General features: G+C 38.6%; 1 protein-coding gene across 1 annotated transcript; it reads right to left on the minus strand.

The window, feature by feature from the left end:
- Nucleotides 1-283: 283 nt before the first annotated feature.
- On the minus strand, nucleotides 284-25491 carry LOC100561224 (keratin, type II cytoskeletal cochleal). The gene is made up of 9 exons (XM_003217027.3): nucleotides 23474-25491; nucleotides 17372-17583; nucleotides 17116-17176; nucleotides 14603-14698; nucleotides 11099-11263; nucleotides 9409-9534; nucleotides 8484-8704; nucleotides 4883-4911; nucleotides 284-3327 (listed from the first exon to the last, which is right to left on the minus strand). Exons 1-9 carry the CDS (start codon nucleotides 23972-23974, stop codon nucleotides 2582-2584), a joined length of 2157 nt encoding a protein of 718 aa, XP_003217075.3. The 5' UTR covers nucleotides 23975-25491; the 3' UTR covers nucleotides 284-2581.
- Between the last annotated feature and the right edge of the window lie 293 nt (nucleotides 25492-25784).

A 25784-nucleotide genomic window follows, 5' to 3' on the forward strand; every position in this document is an offset into this window, starting at 1 on the left:
AAAATAATTTGTACCAATCAAAGTAAGGTGACAGCAAGGAGAGAAAGTTAGAGGAGACAAAAGCCATGACATTTTAAAAGCAGGAGACCAGCCATCTTCATCTTTCAATCGATGAGTAAGCAACATTCGTGCCATCTTACATCTCTTATATATATCTTCTCCCAACTAAGAGCAACAGCTGGGCCTTTAGAAGGGACAACTACTGGAAAAAGAGAAATCTGGAACAAATCAAATATAAACACACTATTGCTGGCATCCTGTTGGTTAGTTACCATTACAGTAGGGCCACTCAGTTAGCTGCTGAATGGTAAGTCAACACATATAGGTAAATCCAACAAATTCAGTGTGTCCGTTTCTGAAATGATTAACAGTAGGATTTAGACCCATAAGTGTTTCTTTCCAGTATTTTATTCTGTGAGTCATCATTACTAAAATATTACTGGTAACCATTTTATTGTTCATGCATTTTATTGTTGAGAAAAGCAAAAACAAAGTGATTTAAGGCAAGATGCAAAGTCCAGTGTGGGAACAACGTTCGCATATAAAGAGTAACAATAACCACACCAACCCCAAATACATGAAGTTTCAGACTTGGGAACACCAGGCTCAGTGAAAAGTTTAGAGTCTGTGTAGTCTGCTAAAAGACAGACTTCTGTGGAGAAAAATGGCTTCTAGTACTTATTTATGGGATATATTTATTACAGAAAGTAGCTTTCTATGGAAATCAGACATAGTGATTGCTATTAATGTCTATTATTATTGTTGGCATAGAACTAGAGAAGCTAAATATCTGTGTAGCTATCATGGAATACAATGGTATAAGGCAGAATCCCAAATATAGATCAGTTCAAATTTTCAATGGCTTTCATCATGTTGGGAGGAAAGTCTCCCCTAAGGCTGAACATGCACTACAGTTGGGAAACAGGAAAGAAGGTTAGGATCTTTATCAGCCTGGAGGCTGTGCTTTTTTCTCCCCTTTGAAAATATTCACAAATAATGAAAAACTGTTTCATGCAGTACATCTACACTATAGAATTAATGCAGTTTGATGTCACTTTAACTGCTGTAATTTTATCTGGTAGTTAGCCTTCTCTTTAGAAGAGTGCTGATGTGTCACCAAACTGCAGCTTCCCATGAGTCCGTAGCATTGAGCCATGGGAATTAAAGTGGGCCCAAACTACATTCGTTCTACAGTGTAGGTGCACCCTGAAAAAGATTGTTTCCAGTTCTTAAGTTATTCATAAGAACATATGGTTTTTGCATAGAAAATATTGCCTGATTGGAAAATTTGTTCTGTACAAAAATATCATGTGAATTTTACATAGAAGAAGTCAAAATGTGAAAATTCAGTGAAAAATGAACTATTTTTGAAGACACTCTTGCAGCAGAAAGAAAATTACACATTACTCCCTTTAAAAACAAAATTAACAAAGAATTACATTCTTAACCCGTAGGCATCCGTTCCTTTTTTTTTTCCACAAAATAGAATAATTGATCACATTTTCCTTTGTCCAATTTTCACCATATTCACCACCCTATTATATAAGCATTCTATACTTTATTATCAAGTGCAGATTAATCAGATATGTTGTTCATATATTTGCTGATTTTATACTTCCTAATTTCTAAAGTGGTGTTCTGCTTCTAGTTTGTCTAATTAAACCTGACTGTTAAACTTGGCATTGTAAAAGGAAGGCACTGTAATCAAAACATATCAAGGTGTTTTAGGCCTTTGGGTAACTATAAACATATCTGTGTACTAGTCACAATTTGGGCTGGGTGAGAGCCCCATTTAGCTTGATATTTTGTTATTTGTTTTTGTTTTTTAAAAGTTTCCAGCATTCATAATTTTCTCTACAGATTAGAGTTCTTGAAATTTTTCAAAAAAATTCAAATGTGGTAAAAAAAATGAAATTCACAGGAAAAGGGCATTGCTTGCTGAATCTACCATTTAATCTCTCCTTATTCAGTTGTATTTATGTTAATGAAATTAGGGTATATATATATATATATATATACAGTCCTGTTGCACATGTATATAACATGACTTTCTCCATTCCATGTTAGGAGCAGCATGAATGTAAAACTGGTCCAGTGAAGAATGTGATGATTTTGATTACTTTGTTTTCTGATCAAAACTTAACAAAATGTGCACATTTCTGCAGAATGGATTAAAAAATTAAAATGAGTGGATAAAAAAGTAAAATTGACAGCCATAATAAGGAAGGCATGTCAATTATAAATATCATTATTTGAGCATGACAGAAAGTAATGAAAAATGTGTTTAATATGGCCCATTCTCCAAAAATAGCAACACCACATTCTTTGGCTTTCCATATAAAAGATATTTATGAATAAAAGTATATATATGGAATAGATTAATCAGTGCCAAAAATTCAAAGAGGGAAAAATAACCCAAGAAAAGCACAAAGGTTATTTAAACTATTTAATGACCCATTTTCTCATTCTTATGCTATTAGAAAACCAAGAACTGAGTTTTTAAAAAGCTATTTTGTAGGCAAGATTTTTTAAATTGGAGAACTGCTGATGGTCCAAATGGCCCAGACCAGCAGACAGATACCTACAGGATCCCTACTGGTCCAGGATAACACATGCCACCTGGAGCCCCCAATGGTCCAGGGTAGCAAATGCCCCCAAGGCCTCCTACGGTTCCAGCATGACATACTGCAATAGGAGCACCAAACCCTACACAGGGCCCCCCTCCCAAGCTTAAACCCCTTACCGCAGGTATGCTGATACCTGAAACTCCCGTATTGCCCATGTCAATTCCAGGATTGTAGCCCAGGATTATGGAGGCAGCTCTAACTCTAGGGCCCAATCCCTCAGCCCTAAATGGAATAGCACCATGTTGACCATAACCCCCAGGGAAGTAGCCTCTGTTGGGGCCGCTTGCTGTTCTACGTCCTTGCCCTACATATCTGGTTGGTTCCTGCTCACTTCCCAAACTGAATCCTGCGCCTGAGCCACTTACTCCTGTCTCAAATGCTTTTTCTGTAGAAGAGCTGTCTATGTCTCCAGGGGAGGTTGGGCTACCGCCTGAATAGGATGCACCCCTGGAGCTGTTTGCTGTTCCTGGGGAAAATTCTGTATCTGCAGAACCAGATGGTTTTGTAGCTGCACTGCTGTTGTTTGTAGGCTTTGAGCACTCCCCAACACTTCTGGAGCTGCTGTTCCTGTTATAACATCTGTGACTTCCAATTGGGTATCCTCCACCATATGCTGAATTGTATCCTCCACCCATAGAACCATATCCATATGGAACTGCAAATCCAGCTGAATTTGCCATGTATTGGGGTCTGACCACATCTGAAAGGAAAAGAAAAATTCAGAGATTTTAGCTATTTTGGGAGTGATTCAGAAAATAGCTTGAGAATGCTGACTGGGAAATACTGGAGAATAATTTATTCCAAATTGGATGAAAAATACATTGGAACAGCATGTGTGTGTGTAAACCATAGTATCCTGCTGGGTTGTCTGGCCTATATCAGCTTTGGAAGCATTGCTTTGCAGTGGTCCTGTTTTCTTCTTGGTTGACCATTCCCAGGGGGTAGTGCTGGTGTACTGTTGTTCATCCTGTTGGCTATTAGTCTGTCAATACTGTCCTGTATACTTTTCAACATCTAGGACGAGCTGCTGGGAGAGGTCAGCTGAAGCTTTGGGTTGGATATCATTGGTATGATGTTGATATCTACTGCTGTTTCTTCTTTACAACTAACACCAATGAGTAGTACTGAATCATTGTCTGGATGCAGGAAAGGATGGGATGAAGAATAATATACTGTGTCTTAATCCAGACAAGATGAAAGTGTTGTTGATCAGTGGGAAAGCCAACCTGAGAATAGGATCAGTTTGTTTTGAAAGATCGGATTCATAGCTTGGGAGGATTCTTGGAGCCAGTGCTGCTCTGGGAAAGCCAGGTGATTTCAATACACCAGAGTGCCTTTGCCCCAATATAGTTGGTGTGCTAGGTGCACCTTTTGGGGAGGAAGACAGATCTGCCTACAGTGATTCATGTCTTAGTTACTTCCAAATGAGACTACTCCAGATGGGGTTGCCCTTAAAAAGTGTATGGAAGCTGCTATTACTCCACAATTCAGCAGCTGGACTGGTGTCAGATACGCATTTTAGGTGCCATGTAACTTTGGTCCAGCAAGAACTACATGGGCTTCTAATGTGCTTCTGAGCTCAATTCAAGGTGCTGGTGTTGACCGACAAAGCCCTAACTTGTGGCTAGGATATAAGGAAAACTGTGATTTTCCATTGGTTCATATTAGAAATGTGAGATCTTTAGAGGAGCTCTTGTTGCATGTCCAGCATCTTGTGGCATTAGATTAGTGGGTACATGTAACAAGGTTTTTGTCTATAATATCACCATGATTGTGGTCATTCCTATCTAAGGAAGTTAAGCAAGCCCCATCTTTTTAAAGCTGCCAATGGGCTGTATGGTATTCTGTATAGTCAATTAGTGTTTTAATTACTTTAAAACTAGATTCTTGGATTTTGTTTAAGCTGCTTTTAAGATTTCTTTTTTTAATGTTTTAATGCATTAAAAAAATTATTTTTTCCCTCAGAAGCTCTTGGTAGGATGAGAGATAATACATAAATATTTTAAATAAATAAACAAAATAAGTAAAATGTGTGTTTACAATCAAGAAAAGAAATAAAGTGGGAACCATGTCAAGTCATATTTTACCAGCTCAGAACAAGGTTAAAAGAAGCACCATTGAAGGATCTCCCACTGGAAGAGTGCTGGAAAAGGCAAAGATGCTGTTGTCCTGCCCTGATAGCCTGCCTTGTATAAAACACTCCATAGACCAATACTCAAACCACAACACCATTGCCCAACATTACTCTGACTTACCTATGCTGAATGGAAATCCTGTGTGTAACCTATTGGAGAAGGAAAAGAAAAAATTCATTGCCATTACATAATATTATGATTTTGCAACAGAATCTACAAAGTGCTTCTGCTGCATGGGATGCTTTGCTGTTTGCTGAAAGAGCATAAGATAACCTTCTCACAACATGAATTGTTCCAATTCATTTCAGCAGGGTGTGCACAATGGAGGTTGGGTTACAGGTTGAGATATTTGTTACACAGCAGCAAGAGGATTATTTTTCTAAAAGTCACATATACGAACCTCACAATTAAAATAAATCTGGAGAGTCATTTAAAGCACATCTTAACACCCTTTGAGTAAAATCACTGCCTTGAAAAAGTATGTATGTGTGTATTCATCATTGTTAGATTTGTTTTTATTAAAAATAATTTGAATGACATACTGTGAGTAATTGTGGTTGATGCTTAATGTATCATTCCTAATAAAATCATACTTTGGTCTCATGTTTTGGCCTGAAATTTCAGGACTTGGGATGGGTACTAACCAGGCAACACTACTCCCACTCATACCTTGTATGGCAGTGCTTGGAAAACATAGGTGATCCACCTCTCTATTCCTTTCCAGCATACCTGCCAACATTTCACAGATGGAAGGCAACATCAGAATGTGCTCAACATGACGAAGGTTATTAATGAGGAAGAACAGACAAGCTAGGAGATGTGACAGTAGTTTCCATTTGCATGACCCTACAGGGAAGGACGGGGGTCCCACCCCTCCTGTTCTCTTTTCCCTGCTGAGTTAGTTGAGTACAAACTACTTTTGCATTTTGTAAAAAGTTTGCAGCAATATAAGTAACCTGAGAATGAAAGGGAATGTGTGTGTGTGTGGGGGGGGGGGCATTTGAAAAGCAACTGAAAAAGTGGAACAACAGAGGGTTAATCAGGAATGTACCTGATAAATAAAGACAGTTAGAGGGCATGTCTTGGCTCATTTAAAAATGGCTCTACCTTAAATGTTTAAAAGTTGCTTTATGCTGCAATCTTATCTTCTTTAACCTGAGTGTAAACTCATTTAACTCAGTGGGACTTAATTCAAGCAGGCAGGTATAAGGTTGTGATAATGTTCTGCCAGATGATGCTTAATGCTTCCTTGCTTGATAAAATTCAATGTTAACAATATGGCATGACCTCTTCCAAAAAAAAAGTGCTTCACCTTCTTCTCCATCTCAATAATATGTAATAAAGGAGAATGCATAATTTGACCCATTAATTTTATAATCAGATCTGACTAAGCTAAAAATGATGAAATTTGTTCACAGAGGTAGTTGGAATAAGCCCAAGTACTGTATTATGACCATATCACATTATCTAAATTCCCCATCCTAATACACTTCCTCAACGCAGTCTCATCCAACGACATACATCTACTTCTGGCTCCATGCTGGCTGTGTCAAGGAAGCATGTTAGGAGGGGGAAACCTGGACACGGGAGACTACCTATGTTCAGGTAGACAATCATGCAGACAAGCTACACTTTCTGCTGTGTAATGGGCAAATGGGTGGTGTGGGTGAAGTGGGGTGCCAGGCGACAGATTCACCCCACTGCCTTACAATTTACCCTGCTGCCCTACAGTCCTCTTGCTGTTCCTCGCATTAAGGACTTCAATGTGATGAGGTCTTTAGTCTCAATCTAAGCAGACCCACTGACACATGGGCATACATATGGATAAGCCAATACTTACATAAATTCAATTGATTCCATTGTTCTCCTTAAAATTAAATTAGGAGTTAGTCTACCTTGTATCAATTCATGCCTAAATTCATGGGGATTTTTTTGGTACATAGTAACTTGTTCAGGGGAGGGCAGACTGACTCCAGTTGGCAACTATAGGACCAAAACTGCCATCAGCCATTGGGCAGGATCAGAGTTTTTCCAGTTGGATCACCTTTTATTCAGAATGACTTATTAAATGGGATCTTCTCTGACAGGTATTAAAAATATTGTTTTGAGTCCCATGTTTTCATATCTCAGCCAACATATCCTTGGTTTTATGCTTATTATGAGATGGACTACTACTACTGCTTCTTCTCCTTTTTTTCTCATTCCACACCTCCATTATTACTACAGCAATTTTATGATGGTTATTTACATAAATTAATTATTTATTATTATTTAAGCTAATAGACTTAAAACATGCATTGAAAACAGTAGCTATTTGCTACTATTTTATTTATTTATTATTTATTTACAGCATTTATATTCTGCCCTTCTCACCCCGAAGGGGACTCACGGCGGATCACATTACACATATAGGCAAACATTCAATGCCTTTTAACATAGAACAAAGACAAGACAAACATAGGCTCCGAACGGGCCTCGAACTCATGACCTCCTGGTCAGAGTGATTCATTGCAGCTGGTTGCAGCTGGCTTGCTCTCCAGCCTGCGCCACAGCCCGGAGCCTACTACAAAAGAAGATTTGGAATGCCCTCCCCAGGGAGATTAGGCAAGCCCCTATACTGTCCTCCTTCCACAGGGACCTGAAGACCTGGCTGTTCAAACAAGCTTTTGAGAATACCTAGTTCCTAGCTGATCTATATAATTGTTATGTAGCCTTGCACTTCATCCCATGCCCTTGTCCCATGGTTCCAGCTTTGCACTTATCCAATTCCTTGTCTGATTGTTTACAGTAGTTTACCACAACTGATTGATGAGTGCTGTTTTAATTGTGTTTTAAGTTGTTGTTTTAATATACTTATATGTTTTACTAAACTGTGTTTTTAAATTGTGTTTTATTTTATTGTTCTGTTTTGGCACTTTGTGCCATGTGTAAGCCGCCCTGAATTCCTTTGGGGAGATGGTGGCGGGATACAAGAATAAAGTTATTATTATGATAAGATTAAATGTCATATAGAATTTCAATTGTAATTAGGTCAAGCAAAGCATCTAGGAATTCAAAGGAACATAAAGAGATGTGTTTTAGCAATACCAACAAAATATTTCAAGAGGAATTTACACATATCTTGAGGATGACCAGGGAATTTTGTCTAGATCAAAAATTGAAATATTTGCACAAATCTCAAAAAATAACCTCTCAATATGTGAGCCATAGAGCTCTGACACATTAATTTTTGGGACTAGAACTCTTGTTACCAGTGGCAATGTTGGCAAGGAAATACAGTGTTCCCTCGCTATTTCACGGTTCGCTTTTCGTGCCCTCGCTGTTTCACGGGTTTTTTATAAACACTAAAATAATAGTATAAATCATAAAATAATATTATAAATCCTTTATAAATCCCTCTTTCTACTTCCTTCCTAAGGAGAAGCCTAAGGAAGGGAAAGGAGGCTGAAGAAGCTTTGTTTTCGCCTCACAAGGCAGTGGCAGCGGCGGGAGCGTGCATGCACGTTCTTGAGAGGCAAGGAGGGGACAGAGACACTACTTGCAAACAACACAAATATAGTGTCCCTACTTTGTGGATTTTTACCTTTCGCGGGTGGTCCTGGAACGTAAACCTCGCAATAAGTGAGGGAACACTGTACTGGAGTAACTGCTCAAAAGTGTAATTTTCCTAAGCAATGTGAGTGCTCCCCTTGTGTGCAACTATAATATAATTCATAGTCACCTGGTCTCCTCGCCCTCGAGTAGGGTCCTGTAGGTAGCAATCTCAATGTCAAGGGCCAACTTGACATTTAAAAGGTCATGGTAATCTTTCAGCATGCCAGCTAGGTCATCCTTAGCCTTTTGCAGAGCAGACAGTAGGTCACTGTGCTTTTCCTGAGCATCTTTAAGAGCTTGATCGCCACGCTGGTCAACATCACAAATAGATGCTTGCAGAGCATCAACCTATCCCACCCCAGTGTAAAGATCAAATAAAGCTGATTAAAGAAAAGCATTGTGGATTCACTTTCAAAAAGACAGTTAGGTCATACAAATCCATCATTTGAAGGAAGCTTTTTAAAGAACCCATCTAGACCAAGTATGTACACAAGAAAAGATCGGATGAAATATGACAACATTTCAATTTAAGAAAGGAAGAAGCATTCAAGATGAAATAATATGACAATGAAGTAGGGAATTATCTAAAAAAAATATGGTGAGAAAAATGTGCAGGGTGAGATATGAAGGTGATCATCAGCGCTCAAATGAATAAGTAATTACAAATGCTTGCAAATAAGAAAAGAAAACCGAGAAAAGGAGCAAAATTAAACCCAGCATAAAGAGCAGAGTGAGTATAGAAATAGAGCACTGGAACAGAATAGAAAACTCATTATTGGCTTAATTTTACAATTATATTCTGTTTATTGGCTTTGGTATCCTATATCCTCCTCTCCCCAAAACAATCATGCTATGTGATTGCATTATGTATCGCTAAGTTCTTTTCAACATTTTACTTCCACAGTTCTCCATCCCATTCCTGTACCCAGTCATTATTCCTGTACCCAGTCATTATTCATTTTGGTTTACTCTGAAATTAAAGATATCATATTGTTGGCACCAAGCATGGTGGTGTTACTGAGTCCCAAATAAATGATCAGGGCTTCTCCTACCTGTTTTTTAACGTTGCTATGATCAGACTGCAATGTATGAACTGCCCGCGTCAGCTCTTCAATCTCATACTGGTTGATCTTCAGGTCATTCAGGTATTTCCCTCTTTGCTCCTGAAGCTCTTGGAACTTATATGTAGAAATAATAAAAATAATAAGAAAGAAAGAAAGAAAGAAAGAAAGAAAGAAAGAAAGAAAGAAGCCACCAATAATAAAGGTCTTCCCCTGACATTAGGTCTAGTCGTGTTTGACACTGGGGGTTGGTGTTCATCTCCATTTCTAAGCCAAAGAGCTGGTGTTGTCTGTAGACACCTCCATGGTCATGTGGTCAGCATGACTGCACGGAGCACCATTACCTTCCTGCCAGAGTGGTACCTATTGATCTACTCACATTTGCAGGTTTTCGAACTGTTAGGTTGGCAGAAGCTGGAGCTAACAGTGGGAGCTCACTCTGCTACCCGGATTCGTACTGTTCAACTTTCAGTCAGCAAATTCAGCAGCTCAGTGGTTTAACCTGCTGTTCCACCAGTAGTTAGCAAATAAAGCTTTGGAGTTCTTTTCAGAAATATCAGAAAAATTCTGATAGATGGTAGAAAAGCCTGTATTCTAACTGGTGGTTTCATGCGCAACAAGGCTGATGCTATGTGTCTTCAGGTTCTCTTTGACTGATTTTGACCCTAATGGGAACTTCAGCATAATTTGTTCAGAATTGGTTTGCCCTTGCCTTCTTGTAGATTGCAAGTGCATGATTTACCCAAGGTTACCCAGTGGGTTTCCTTGACCAAATGGGGATTTGAACCCTGATTTCCAAAATTCAAACCACTAAAGCACATTCCAACTGGAAGTGAACAATATGGTTTTTCCTTGGGTAAAATGATGTTAAGAAAACCTGATGATCACCTCCTTTTTTTTTTTTTTAAAAAAAAGGCTATTAAAGTGAATGAAGGTGAGGTTAAGGGTTCACACAGAGTGATGGATGGATGTCCATCATGTCCTCCTTCAATTTTCAGGGATTTCCTTTGCTTTGCATTGCACACAATTGCTGTTTAATAGAAAGTTTTTAAACATTAATTCCAGGATTGAGGTAATTTATTTCATTCATGCTTTAGGACAGTGTGGTCCAATTTTTAGTTACTTGAGGGCCAATCAAACTTTAGTATAGGAATGTGAGGCCTCGATATGGCTGTTATATGGCAGTTTCTTAAAACCTTAAAGCAGTAAGAAGGGTAAACAATTTTTTCCCAATTTTAAATTAAAATATTTTTCCAGTAAGAAGGCCAAGGGCCAACAAAAATGAATTGGTGGGCCGCATGTGGCCCGCGGGCCGTGGGTTGGACCACACTGCTTTAGGACAAACATACCTAATTTGAAGTAACCTGTGAATTGGCCCACACTTATCCTTTCACTTCCATACTTTTCCAAATTTTGTGATGCAGTTGTCCAGTCAAAAAATGTACACCAAATGCAATTGAGGGAAATGAGAAATTACTTGGAAAAAATCACATAGAACAGGAAGGAATAATGTGTACTTAATAATGTGTACTTATTTTTATGCATACAAAAATGCTCATGAAAATGCACATGAATTTTCTCTAAAACCTAAATGTAAAGCTGAGTGAATGGATGGATTCACTAGGAAGAAGAACACCCAGTCTTAAAAATAAGTTATATGCTGCAATTTCCCCAAACTTACCCGGTCTGCGTACAAAGCATTTACTTCCTCTTTGCTCCTGTGAGCAATGCTCTGATACCAAGCTTCAACGTTTTTGATGATTGAGTCCATGTCCAAGTCTCTGTTGTTATCCATTTGCACAAGGATGTTCATATCACTGATTTGGCCACTTAGCTGCATTAGTTCCTGCATGTCACAGGGAATATACATATGAGTCAGATGTGAAAGATAATCAGATTTCCATTGTTAGTTTATGAAAGCAGAAGGGGTCAATGTATGTTTGATGTGAACAATGCCTTCTGAAATGGAAAATCTGATGAAGAAAACACAGCCTGTCACAGGGGCATAGACAGAAAAACAAACACCAATATCAAGTAAATGGGTTCCTGGTTATGCACAAAAGTAATAGATACCCACAAATGTAGTTGCTTTAAATGTATATTGCTTTAATGTATATTGCTTTAAATGAATAATGGCTACCTGAAATCATCCCACCTGAGGACAAAACTTCCCATTATATTGTGAGGTTACCAAATAACAGTTTATACTCGCTATAAGAATCAACCAAGAGCCAGCAGAGTATCAACACTGTGAGTATATAAATAAGATACTATCTTAATTGAAACTTAAAAATCTTAAATTATGTTATAGCCACTGTTTGTTCCTTTTATTTAGACCCACTCTAGAAAAAAAGAGAAGAAGACATAAAAACACAACTAGAAAGAGGAGCATAAAGGGTATACATATGAATGTACTATTGTAAGTCTCTATGTCAAATTTATAATGACATTTATGTGGATATGTTATATGTTTATATGTTTTTAGTTAATTCATTATAATTTTCCCAGATTAATTCACTTGAAGAAGACCTAGTCGAAACCGGTCGTGATCTACTGTGACCTACTTGCTCTTCAGCACAATGAACTGATTGAATAAGTGAACAATTACATATAGAACATATATTGTTGAGGGATCTACTGTGACCTACTTGCTCTTCAGCACAATGAACTGATTGAATAAGTGAACAATTATATACAGAACATATATTGTTGAGATACAGTCATTTTTGATTTATAGATTATGTTTATTACAATTGTGAATTCTGAACATATTGTATTTTATTCTATATGAGTTCTTACGTTATACTTGTTGATTGAACATTGCTAAAGCAATCACAAGAAAAACAAACACCACAGGGATGTTAACCTTTCCATATGCTAACCAAAGAGATAGATAGATAATAGATGATAGATAGATAGATAGATAGATAGATAGATAGATAGATAGATAGGGCTGGAGTTACACTTTTAAAATGTACCTGTTCCGACTTACACACAAATTCAATTTAAGAACCCACAGAAACTATCTTGTTCATAACTTAGGGACTTCCTGTAATAGTGCTCTTCACTAATACTACTATTACTACTACTACTACTACTAATAATAATAATAATGATTTTATTTTTATATCCCACCTCTATCTCCCCGAAGGGACTTGGGACAGCTTACATGGGGCCAAGTTACAATCATCAGAAAATAAAAACACATTGCATAAAATACAATAATACACATTAAACATTATCAAACAGTAATATCAACTAAACATAATCTAAAAACTGAGCAAAGATTATAAAACCGAGATGGACCAAAGTGCACGGAGTATATATTGTAAACTAGAGAATGAAGTAGGAAGCCAAAGTGCTGTAATTGATAGGAGACTTAGGATGAGGTAGACGTTGGAATTGTTTCTAACTGATGGGATAAAATAAAGTGCATTGAATATAGTGATGGTCACTGGAACGAGAACCTGACATGTGGTGAGTGTTCACTCTCCAAAAGCCTGCTGGAAAAGCCAGATTTTAAAGCTTTTCCTAAAGATTAAGAGGGTGGATGCTTGCATAATCTCATCTCATTCGCATACATAAGAACAAATAAAATCACCTGCTGTAATAAAAGGAATGGTAATAATCAGCAGCAACATCCTTCTAACTTCTAGTTTTGAAAATAGAGTTCACTGCAGCTTGCATGAAAAGGAATTCTTACATCAGCCACTCGTCCCCACAAAACTGCAAAGGCAGTGAAAAATTCACAACATACTCCTGTTTGCTGATTTCATGAAGCAGCTCTTTATCTTTTAATAAGCACTGTTCTCCTTTCTTATGAGGTGGTAATTACAGCAGATTTTATACAATAAATGATGGCTCTTTCTATACCTCCAGTCTTTTGAGAATGAGGACTTCCCATGCAGTCGACATCATGAGACACCAGTTCTGTGGGTTTGAACCTCAGTTACGATTCACCACTCACAGGGCTACACCCCAGGGCCCTTGCTGTTGTTATTTGGTGTCAATTCAGATTTAATTTATGGGAACCTGAGGCAAAGCTGCAGACCAATAGCCTCTTGAAATTCTCTAATCTATTTGTAAACAGAGAAATATGGAAGGGGAAAATTATGCAGTATTTCTTTAGGGACAGGAGAAATTATCTCACTGTTCCTTGAGGTTGCATCTTATTGTTATTTGTAGCTCTCACTGGCCCTTTGGGAACTTCTCCAAACTATGCTGGCAGACTGGGCACTATTTCATATCCTCAACATTGCACTGGAATCATGCAATTCCTGGAAACATTCCATGTCCAAACAACATTCAAGAACATCTAGTCCTTAACATGGGGTAAACCTAGTGAACAAGTTTTTAAGCCATGCATTCAACAAAGCTGGGAAAGTATTCAGTTTCATCAAAACTCTGGAACAGCCCTGCACTTGGGGCAGAGTGTAGACAGCAGATTGGTTCCAATGCAAATTATTTGTAGTCTGCTTTCTACATGGGCTGACATCAGGATCCACTTTTCCCTGTGCATTTCTGCTCCAGATTGGTCCTGGATTTTTTGGTAAGTGTAGATTTTTTTTTCATGTCAAGAGTGACTTGAGAAACTGCAAGTCGCTTCTGGTGTGAGAGAATTGGATGTCTGCAAGGATGTTGCCCAGGATGTTGTTTGATGTTTTACCATCCATGTGGGGGGCTTCTCATGTCCCCACATGGGGAGCTGGAGCCCACAGAGGAAGCTCACCCATTCTCCCTGGATTGGAACCACTGACCTGTTGGTCAGCAGTCCTGCCAGCACAAGGGTTTAACCCACTGTGCCACTGGGTGCTCCAGGTAGGTGTAGATGAGCCCATACTTTCCAAGCTATAGAGAATCTACTCAGAGATGAGCAGAAGAGACATCTACTTTGCTTCTTTTTTGTCTTCACATAGAAGTCGCCCCTTCTACTATAAACCTTTTCTTGAGCAGTGGTGAAACCTCAAAGAAATTACATTTGATACTAATTCTGCATCTGGCTTTTTCTGTTCCAAAGCCTGCTTAAATGATCACTTAAAAACTCATACTTGGTTTGATTGCAAACTATTCCTAAAATGCCTTAGAGAATATTTCCTTAGTGAAGAAGGCAGAGTTGTCCTCGATTATAGCTATAGCATTTTCCAGGCTGTATGTTTTTAGTTTTAAGATTCTAGGTTGTTCTTACCTCCATATAGACACTTTTGCGAAATTCCAATTCCCATCTCAACAAATTCATTTTCCCCTCAAGTTCTGTTTTGCTGAGAGAAATTGAGTCGACATCCTGAAAGGAATTGATCACGCAGTTAAACAGGGACAATATTACAGCTGCTCGTGAAATAGGATCACAGCCAAGTGCAGCACAGAATTAAATTCTCAATCAAAAGGTTACATGTCTTCACTTGAAAGATCATGAGCAAAAGCAAAGATAGGGTTGTCAGATTAATACCATCCCTAGTCATTGAAAGCATTTTCACACCAAGAATAAAATTCAGTTCCAAGCTGGCTCATGGTCGAGATGTCCACAAAACATATACCTGCAATGCACACTACAGTAGGTATCCAGCGTGAAACAGCATATTTAAAAACCTCACCAGAAATCCCAGAATAAACCATCAAATTCACTGCAGCTAATCAATTAATACCCAATGTAGAACAGAAACTGGAGACCAAAATGGTGCACTTGTGAGGACAGAGCCCTGGAGGGCAGTGGGGGTGGCAAGCACAGCTTCCGGGAAGGTAAACAAACACATCACTGCTAGAGAGGAAACCACAATGATCCCATGGAAACACCCACTTTTCCTTTTCCCCGTGCATTACATTATATCGGTCTAGAACTGATCTTTATTTGACAGGCTACTTATTATCAACATATCCCGTTAGACAAGGCAGGAAAAAATATTAATCCACAATTAGCAGTTCTTTGTGGCCACTGTCCAGCCCCCAACCAGTTACTGGGTGTCTGTGTAGCCGCTCTGCAGGGAACCAGGTCCCTTTAATCCCCACATCCTGACCTGATTTAAGTGTCTATGTGGGAGCAGCCTGAAATCGCAGATCAAACCTGAGACCTAGGAATGGCTTCTTGGAGATGTTGCAGAGAGCAGTTTCAGGGGATGCTATTAAGCATGATAGATAAAGTAGCTCATTATATTGCATTCATTAAAAATGTCTAACAAAAGAGAATACAAACTTAAAATATTAAAAGCTATTCTTTAACCATGAGATTCCTCCCCTTTCCACTGAGGACAAGAGGATAAAGTAGATGTCTGAGAATCAAGGCCAGATCTAGGAACCTTAAAATATACCGTGTTCCCTCACTTATCACGGAGTTTACATTCCAGGACCACCCGCAATAAGTGAAAATTCGTGAAGTAAGGACACTATATTTATTCTATGTGTGGAGGAGGGGAAACCACAGACCACTTACTACAATGCAGTCTGTACTTTATTTTAGCAGTTACAATATATAGTACACCAGCAGAGAAAAAGAATGGAAGCTAAATAACCCTTTTTTTTATTTCCAACCCTTCCCTACCCTCCCTCCTCCCTTTATTTCTCCCTTTTACCCCTTCCAAAACCCTTTGCACACCACAAAAACGCATGAAACAGCAAAAATATGGTTACATTAAATGGTTACATTAATATTTCTTGAAAACCCGCAAAACAGTGAGGGAGCAAAAAGTGAACCACAGAGTAGTGAGAAAACACTGTACTTTGTTTTATTGTATGCCTGTCATTTGTTGTACGATTAACAGACTAGAAATACAAGCTGAACCCATCTCCAAGTTACCAAAATTCTGTCCAGTTTGAATGGAGAATATTCTCAAGCTGCATGAATATTTAGAAAATAGCTAGTGCCTCACAATCAAGAATTGATGGCAAGTGCTAAAAAGACAAACTATCTAATAGTACCTAACAGTATCTGTTAGTATATGACCCTGTTTGATAGCAAACATTACTAACATCTGACCAAGCAAAAATTTGACAGGGTGTGACTGCTTTTAGTGTGTGAGTAGTAAACTATATTTTGATCTCATTTATTTGACCAATAAAAATGGTCAGTTTTTGTATTTAATTTTTTTTTTGAAAAGAAACTATGTCTGGGTGACAATCTCTTCAATCAGCCAGCATGGACAGCTGGAGTTGGAACTGCAAAAAATGATTTTTTTCCAAGCTATATTGAATTAGCCAACTAATCAATATTTTTGTAGAATTTATGTTGACATAAACTAATAATTTAATATGGATGAAAGGAGGCAAGATGAAATAATCTCCAAAAATATGACCTAAAATGAAATTTCATCTAAAGCTCAGGGAAGGCCTACCAACACTGACAGAAATAATTTAAGCCTGTGCACACACACACACCCCTCCATTTCCTGGCTAAATCGAGAACCTTTCTGCGTGTGTTCATTTTGGCTTAACAAGCAGTGTCATTTCCCAAGCAAGACAGTGTGAGATATACCTCCAGGCAGGGGGAATAAACACTGCAAAGGTATAGCTGCTCACCTGGCACAGGCCATGCTGAGCACAGAGTGGAAAATGGAAGTTTGGAAGTCAAAGGTGAGATGGAAAAGAGATAGGAGAAGCCATTACTGGCCTCCTCTAGGTTGGATTCAATTGGCCACAGATTGAAGTAAACAAACTGATTGTATAGAACATTGTGTTTGATCTTTCAGGAATGGAATTTGAACACCTTACCTTCTTGAGCAGCACAAATTCATTTTCAGCTGTTGTCCTCCTTTTGAATTCCTCTTCATACCTGTTGGTTGGAACATTGAAGAAGAGCTCTATGCAACAAGAACTTAACTTGCCTTGCCCGCCCACCCACCAAAGGAAGTTATCTAATCCCTTGTAACTGCTAACTGGGGCAAGTTGAGAACTTTAGGGACCTCCTGAGCTTCATTTAAGAAAAGGAAAAAGGAGGAAGAAGAAAAGGAGGAGGAAGATATATTACTTGCTCTTGAAGTCCTCCACCAGTTCCTGAATTGCATTTTTATCATTTGCCAGGTGTTCTCTAGTATGCAATAAACAGTCTATCTGATACTTCATATTTGAGATGAAATTCTCATAGTATGGTTCAAGATTTCTCCTTGGCACCATGGCATATTGTTGCAAGAGGTTCCATTTTGTTTCAAGGGCCTTGTTCTCCTGTTCCAAGATGCGAACCTGTTGACCAAAGAAGAATGCAATAATATTTTTAGTGAGAAGACAGACTGAAATTCAAAGCTGCTTTCAAGAGCAATCCTGCAAAAATTTACATTAGTTTCATCCATACAGTTTGTTTCCTTTGAAATTAACTTTATGGTTCCTCTTTGTTAGGACCTTAATGGAAATTAGGTTGGATCACAAATCAGGCACCTATGGGACACTGTTAAGAGTTATTTGTTTCATGCTGCCCAGTGGAGTTTAGCAGAACAAAAAAAAATAGTTCCCAGTTCTTGAAACCGGCATCTTATTTAATTATCAGAAAACTGGGAAACATCAGAAAAGTCATCCTGGATGAAATTGAAAGGCTAGTATAACATCCTATTTTTCATAAAGGCTATCCAGGTTAGATTCACTCTGCATAATTATACCAGTTTGAAAACTATCATGGTTCAATGCTATCAAATTCTGGGATATGCAGCTCTGTGAGACATTTACCCTTCTCTGCCAGAAAGTCCTGGTGCCACAACAAGCTACAAATCTCAGGATTCTATAAGACAGAATTATGACAGGTAAAGGGACATCAAACTGCCATAATTCTGTGGTGTGAATAGCCCAATCTATACTGCCATATAATGTGGCATATCAGTTGCATTATCCTGGGGCATCCAAATCATACTTCAGGCTAATGCATTTCAGCTTGGAAGAAACTTGTTTATCCAGGTTTATTTCAGGTTTAAAAAGTGCCTGAAAAAGTCTGGATCTTCCAGGAAGGTATGAATATTTACAAGTACAGGGGCAATGAGGACTACCTCCTGACATCACCATCTGCAATCCCAGGAGGCGTCCCCACAGTCATCCTGCACTCCCTAGGCTCAGGTAGCCAGGGGTAGTGGGATGGCAGTTCCAACCCTAATCTGTTTTGTCCCATAGAAGGAAAAATAGAAGGAAAGTCCTCTTTACTGAGGCACGAGACTTGCTTAGCTCCACAGTACTGGGAAATGATACAACAGAGAGGGAAGAGGGAATGTCCTCTCCACAGCTCAATCACATCAGCACTGTGGAGCTAAGCACATCTTGTGCTTCAATAAGGCACTGGCCCTTTCCACCCATGCAAATTGTGCAACATCACAGATTAGTATAAGGCCATCACCCAGGCAAAAAGGCAGGGTTTCCCCCAAACATCTGGCCACAAAATGCAACAAGAACTACCTTTTAAAATACTGGTTCCTGTAGCATTTTAGGCTGTTTAGAAGGGCTCTCAGATGTCTTTGATGGTGCTTCCACATAGTAACTATACTTCAGGAGAGATCGGGTTAAAAGGGGGTGACCAGATGACATTTGTACTAAGTGCGCAATCAATTGCAGCAACAGAGGGAAAGCCCAATTCAAAAAGGTCCTCCTTTATCCTGGTTCTAGGCCAAAAAAAAGCAGATTTTCCCATCACTGTTTGACCCTACAGTCATGTAAAGTTCGGGATTCTCCTCTTTACCCCCTGTGGAGACTGCTTCCCGCTTGTGCAGGTTTTAAAAAACCCGAAACAGCCGATCAGCAGTTCAGGCTCTCATGGAGACACAGCTGATTTCCAGCTAGAAAGAGGAGAAGCAGAGGGGAGAAGTGGAGAGCCATTAGAGGTCTCTGAAAATGTTAATTTTAATTTTATAATATTAAATAGATTGTGAATAAGCAATTGGAGAAAGAGAAACATTCCCACTGTTATGAGCTGATGCTTATATGCACACTTAGAAATCTCCATATTTGTATTAGGATATTCACATGTATGCATATAAGCATCAGCGCAAAAACAAACTTCCAGATGTCCCTCATCCACCCTCCATTTTATCCCGAGACACAAAAGGGCTGTGAGGACAACAGGGGAAGAAAGCCCAGGACCAGCAGGTCTGTGTGGGAACCTGCTCTGAAATCCCAGGTTTGTTTATCTCTCATATTAATCCTATGTTTTAGTGCTGCCCGGAAGCGCCCTGAAAAGCCCAATGACAATAACACTCCCCTACCGCCCCATCAGCTAGTTGCCTCTGAATGTTTTGTTATTTTGTTACATGTAGACCTCATTAGTAGACTTTTCCAAAAGTACTTTAAAAGTAGCTTTGTTCAATGGCCATCAATGCATCTTCTTGTAACAAATGCTATTGCTTTACACTTCGTTCACTCTTCAGAGACACTACTAGAAGAAGTTGAAGGAAACATGTATGCCTGTTGTGTCTTGCTTCCACCACCACTTCACCCCTGGTATTTAATAAAAACTGGAAGTGGACTTGTGATCAATTCTAGCTTTGCTTGTTGGAGAAAAGATTTGGGAGCTGGTGGAACCCACAGTTGGACATAGGTGCTGGGTCCTGAGATATGGAAATGTGGAGATGTCTCAACCCTGTTAATGGGGCAAGGCAAACCTTAGTTTAGCCCTAGGGTGCTTTTCTTACAGAGGCCAATCCCTCTTTCTGCAAAGAAAGTCATGCTGCACAGGAAGCCATGCTTTCGATGTAGAAAATACTATGTTAAAAGGGGAGTGGGAGAGAGAGAGAAGAAATAACACGAATTTTCCACATAGAGAAAGCCCAAACTGTGAAAATTCTCATCTACTTAAAATTCTCATCAAGATGCACAAGCATTAAGAAACCTCTTTTTCATTTGTTAGTCAATGTTTAAAACAATTTCATACCTAGTCTAAAGAGAAATGTCTACAATAGTTAAACAAGAATGAGATAGTGTGTGGCTGATAGGAAGGTTCGCAAGAAGTATTTGTATCCATGCAGTCCTCAAGTTATAAACAAGATAGGTTCTGTAGGTTTGTTCTTAAGATGAATTTGTATGTAAGTCAGAACAGGTCCATTTTTAAGTGTACCTCCAGCCATACACACACACACATGCATGCATGCTTTGGATAGCATAGGGAAGGCTTGACGCCCCTGTGGTGTTTCTTTTGCTATCTGTGTCTCTGTTCAGAAGATTTCACCTCAATTTCTGTCCCTGTGATTATTAGATTTTGAAAAATTTGGCTTGTTGTGTGAAAACAAGGATTGGTGAGAAAGCTTCAGTGGAGACATCTTTTCCAATGATAACTTTTCGGGAGTGAATTTCCCTTCCGAGAGGTAGATTTCCCCCACTTCCTCACTTCTTAACTATGAGTCTTTTGTAAGTCAGATGTTTGTAACTTGAGACTGCCTATAGTGGCATGAGAATATTTATAAATAAAGACTACAGCCTTTTCAAGGATAAATTAAGTGGAATGGGTGGAGTGCGAGCAAATCTGAATTGTACTTTTGTTTTTCTGTGTGTATGTGTTTTCAAATTGCTTGTTGACTTATGACAATTCCATGAATGTCAAATGGTTTTCTTAGGTAGGAATACCCAGAAGTAGTTTTGCTAGTTCCTTCCCCTGTGATATTTCCTACAGCATCTAGTAATCATTCCTAGTCTCCCATATAAGTACTAAGTAGGACAGAATCAACAGAGTGTGTTATTAAAAAATGGGACATAGTGCTAAGGACCAAAGCGAATGTGATCCTGGTAAGCATGCTTTCTGATAGACAATGAATTATATAAATTTTGAACAATAGGAATGCTGCTCAAAGGACCACTCTCACATCTCAAATTTCATTTCATGGAATCTCTCCTACTTGGTCTTCCCATCATTTTTCCCTATCATATTGTGATTCCTGGAGGAGAGACTGTATAGAAATTCATTTAAGTATGCATTTAAGTAGTCTATGACATTTTTAATGCATTTTCCTTAAAGTACAGTGTTCCCTCACTTATCGCTGGGGTTAGGTTCCAGGACCATCCGCAATAAGTGAAAATCTGCAAAGTAGGGACACTATATTTATTTTAATATTTATATATTATTTTAGTAGTTATACACTATTTTAAGTCTTTATCAATCAATCGTGTGTTGATAAATCGCCTCCTTCTCCTCCCGTTGCCGCTTGGGCTCCTTTTCTCTCCCTTTGGCTTCTCCCTTGTCTCTTCCTTAGGCTGTAAATTGTAATTTTTATGATTTGTACTTGTCTTTTAGAGTTTATTGAAAAACCACAAAACAGCGAATCTGCAAAAAGTGAACTGCGAAGTAGTGAGGGAACACTGTACACATACTGAAGTGGCTTTCCCACTAACTCAAATGTGTCAAATGCAAGGCTCGCAACCCAATAGTGGCCTGCCATCTCCTTTTATGGGGCCCTTGAGGCTTTCAATACCAAGGCAACACAGTTACATTTGTACAGTCTTACAATTACAAATGGCCCTTGAAGGCAACCATTACACTGATGTGGTCATTGATGAAAATGAGTATGACACCCCTGCCCAAACTGAAAAGTATTTCCCCCAAAAAAATGGGTTTTGAATTTTGCATGTAATATATATCCATGTATAAGTCACCCTCATATATAAGTTGTTGTTGTTGTTGTTGTTATTATTATTATTATTATTATTATTATTATTATTATTATTATTATTATTATTATGGAATCTCATAAAAATACAGAAATTTCTTAGGAGGCTGTATTTCATATATAACCATAATTGGATTCAGAAAAATTTGGCTTATTGTGGATTCAAGGATTGGTGGCAAAGCTTCAGTGGAGGTAACTTTTCCCCATGATAACGCTTTCAGGAGTTCCTAGTGGTAGATTTCTCTCTCTTCCTGTTGTCTCACACCTGTTCTTAACTGTAAGTCATTTTAGGTTGGATATTTGTAACTCAGGGACTGCCTGTAAAAGTAATGTTTGTGGACAACAACTTCAAGAATCCCATAGCTAGTACTGTCCATTGTCATTCAAAACCATAACGTTTCCAAGTTCTGGTTTCAGATCGCTGAATAATTCTAGAACCTGAACAAAACAGTTTTAAAATGTTGGTTAAAAATTGGTTTTAAGTGCCCTTATAAAAATACTTCATATTTTGCCAATAAAATTTATGCTGGAAATATTCACTACCAACTTTTCAAAGTGTCTGTATCAGTGGTTCTCAATCTGTGGGTCCCCAGATGTTTTGACCTTCAACTCCCAGAAATCCTAACAGTTGGTAAACTGGCTGGGATTTCCGGGAGTTGTAGACCAAAACACCTGGGGACCCACAGGTTGAGAACCACTGGTCTATGTGGAGGTAAGAACAAACTGGAATCTTAAATCTAAAAGCATCCCAGGGGCCATATAATGAAGTAGACTTACCACTCTGAAGCTAGTGATGGGGGTCCACCTGGGGAGAACTTCAAGGGCAGTGATGGGACTTACACTAGCATAGCTGTCCAATGAAATTATGGGCATTCCAAGAGTGGCCAGGCATTTGTTGGTTTTCTGATCTCTCTTTCCTCCAGTAGGCCACCAAAAAAAGTTGGCAATTACACCAGCCTGAGAACTACCAAAATAAACCTCTTCCCATTGTGTGCAATTTGGAGTGGAGAACTGTTGCCATTAAGCAAGAATTATTTGAAGCCCAGAAGATATTTAGAAATTGTAGACCTTTTCCTTTGCACATTGGGATTACTCTGCCTCTTTCCAATGAAATTAATAGAATAAGCTAAAAGTGTGTATTGATTTCTTTGGGATTTAAGTACAATCTCAGTTGTTAGGATTAGATCTAACATCACATTTTGAAATTCCTAAAACTTAACATTATACAATAACCCGGAGTGTAATACAAATCTGTATTATGAACATTTAAATCCAACTCCTGTTGTAAAACAAAAGTGAACTTGAACAGACTGCTTGAAATATTTCCCCTTTCAAGTTTTTTCAGCTTTGTATTCATTTCAGCATCATTTGCAAAAGAACTATGTGATGCTACTATGATGATGCAGAGACATTTGTAAAGTAATTCACTCCAAAAGCACTTGAACTAAGCCACGTGGATGGACCATCCTTTTTTTTGGTTCCTAAAAGCCAGTGTGTTTTCTCACCTTTTCAATGAAGCAAGCAAACTGGTTGTTGAGGTTCTTCATCTCTTCCCTCTCCTGATTTCGTGCATCATGTTCCTGGGGATCTGCTCCCACATGTAATGGCTGAAGGAGCTTCTCGTTGACTTTGACTTCATGGAGGTTATCACCCTTGGAGTTCGAATATCCCCCAAATGGTCCATAACTTCCCACGGCTTCATATGTTCTAGGGCTGAAGTGAGCCATGCCACAAAAGCCCAGGCTACCATAACCCCCATGACCAAAGTTGTAGGCACCATAGCATCCAGCACCGTATCCTCCGTATCCACCGCAGGAAATTCTTCTGCTTACACCCATGTTAGCAAGACTTTGGCTAGTGAAGCCAGGGACCCCATATCCGTTTCTGACTGGATAGCGAACGGAGGCAGCATAGGTTCTGTGCCCACCAAGTCCATATGCAGACCTAGAGCTGAATCCCCTTTCCCTCATGATGTTCCTTGCAGTAGACATCTGTAGAGCCATCATGAAGGGTTGGGATGGGTTGATTCCAGGGAAGCAGGTGCAAGCAGAAAGTAGCAGTGAGAGCAGCCCTCTAGCACAGGACCTCAACACAAACTCTTATATACAATTGAGGAGTTGGCCAGGATTGGTCTAATGTTTTAATTTGGGAGCTTTCACCGGTTTGGCTTGCCTCAGGCCCAGGAATGTTTTTAATTGTACAAAACACCATAGTAAACACAAACTGAAGGAATAAGAATACTTTTTTAGAAATTGCTTTGTTTGCAAGCTTTGCTTGACAGATACTATGCTTGGAAATTGGGGTTTTTGCTTGATTTAATTATAATTTAGATAGTTGTATAAGGGAAGCCTCCTCTTTTATTGACCACAGACAATAAGATGAGGGTAGCTGGCTTCTGCAACCCAAGGCAGACATTTTCAGACATTTTCAGTCCCTAGCTTTCAGCATTTCTTTTTCTCTTACTCCAATATGGAACTTACATTTGCTGCTGTTTGCCATCATATTCTGAAGGGAGTGAGACTATTTGGGCCATTCCTAAGCTTTGTTTATTTGGGGGCTGGACTGACTATTAAGCAAATTACAACAACCGCAAATGAAAAACAATAGAAGAAGTGATGCTATTTCCTCCTGTGCTGGGACATCTGGTTAATTGTATTGATATTTCCCGTAATCCCGTATGTTTTTTCAGCCTGTCCCATTTTCATGGTCGGAGTTAGGGATTTTCTATTGCTGCTGTAACTGTTGTTGTCATTCAGAAATTGGTGCATTTGTGTGTGTGTGTGTGTGTGTGTGTGTGTGTGTGTAGTACCATTGTTTAAGCCAGTTTCTGCTTTTCTTCAAAAAATGTGTCTTTTAAAAAAATGTTGATTTTGTATACATTTTTTCTACAAATTACATTTCAAGTCTTAGATTTCCAACAATGTCCCACCTCTATCTCTATTGTCATCTCTATGTTTCTTATCTCTCTCTTTTTTCTGTCTCTATTGCTATCTCTGTATTTCTATTACTGCTCCTATCTCTACCATCTCAACCTCTATCTATCTCCATCTCTTACTCTCTTTTTCTATTGTTTCCATTGCCATCTCAATATCTCTATATTTATCTCCCCATCTTATATTATGGGATTTCAGGGTAGCATACCATAAAAGAAATTCAACTAAAGTAAAAAAAAAGTAAGAAGGAATAAACACCATCCTCTCTCAAGAAATGCAAAATGGATATTCACAGGCAGACTAAACTAAAGGAATTTCTTTTTCATCTTACCCCTCAGCAACTATTCATGTCTCTCTTGTGGATGACAGAACTACGTATGCCATCCAACCTGTTCTGGGCTTATTTTTGCCCCAAGTGCAATGAAAGATGTTGTCCCATCACTGTGCCAAAGCAGCAAAACATCTTGCGCCAACTATTTTTCTTAAGCAAATGCATGCATGAGATACCAGTGGTTTATTTGACTCTTGTTTGCCATAATAAATATTGTTATGATGCAAAAGCATTGACCTTTATCCAGACAAAGAAGAAGTGCATCACTCCTAAGTTTGGTGAGACAAAATGGTCATAGAAAAGTGCTTCAGTGCAGTATATTCTGCTCTTCCAGGAAAATATTGTATCATGTTCCTAGACATTAAAATCTGACCTATTCTGTCTATCTGGCTTAGTTATTATAAAGCTTGGATTTTTTTAAAAAAATCTGTCTATTGTGTTTCTGCTACTCTTTTAAATGTTGTTGCTTTAAAAAAATGTTGTTGTTGTTGTTGTTGTGTTTTGTTTTTGGGTTTTTTTTTGCTTTTACATTTACAGTAGAGTCTCACTTAT

The sequence above is a fragment of the Anolis carolinensis genome, chromosome 2 (assembly GCF_035594765.1).
Source record: "Anolis carolinensis isolate JA03-04 chromosome 2, rAnoCar3.1.pri, whole genome shotgun sequence".
Taxonomy (NCBI): Eukaryota; Metazoa; Chordata; class Lepidosauria; order Squamata; family Dactyloidae; genus Anolis; species Anolis carolinensis.

Excerpts from the sequence above, each read along its gene's own strand:
- LOC100561224 (XM_003217027.3), bottom strand. The coding sequence starts at position 23,974 with ATGATGGCTCTACAGATGTCTACTGCAAGGAACATCATGAGGGAAAGG. Across the intron at positions 17,584-23,473 it reads TTGCTTGCTTCATTGAAAAG|GTTCGCATCTTGGAACAGGA; the intron begins GTGAGAAAACAC and ends TTTGGTCAACAG. Across the intron at positions 9,535-11,098 it reads ATGCTTTGTACGCAGACCGG|TTCCAAGAGCTTCAGGAGCA; the intron begins GTAAGTTTGGGG and ends TCTACATATAAG.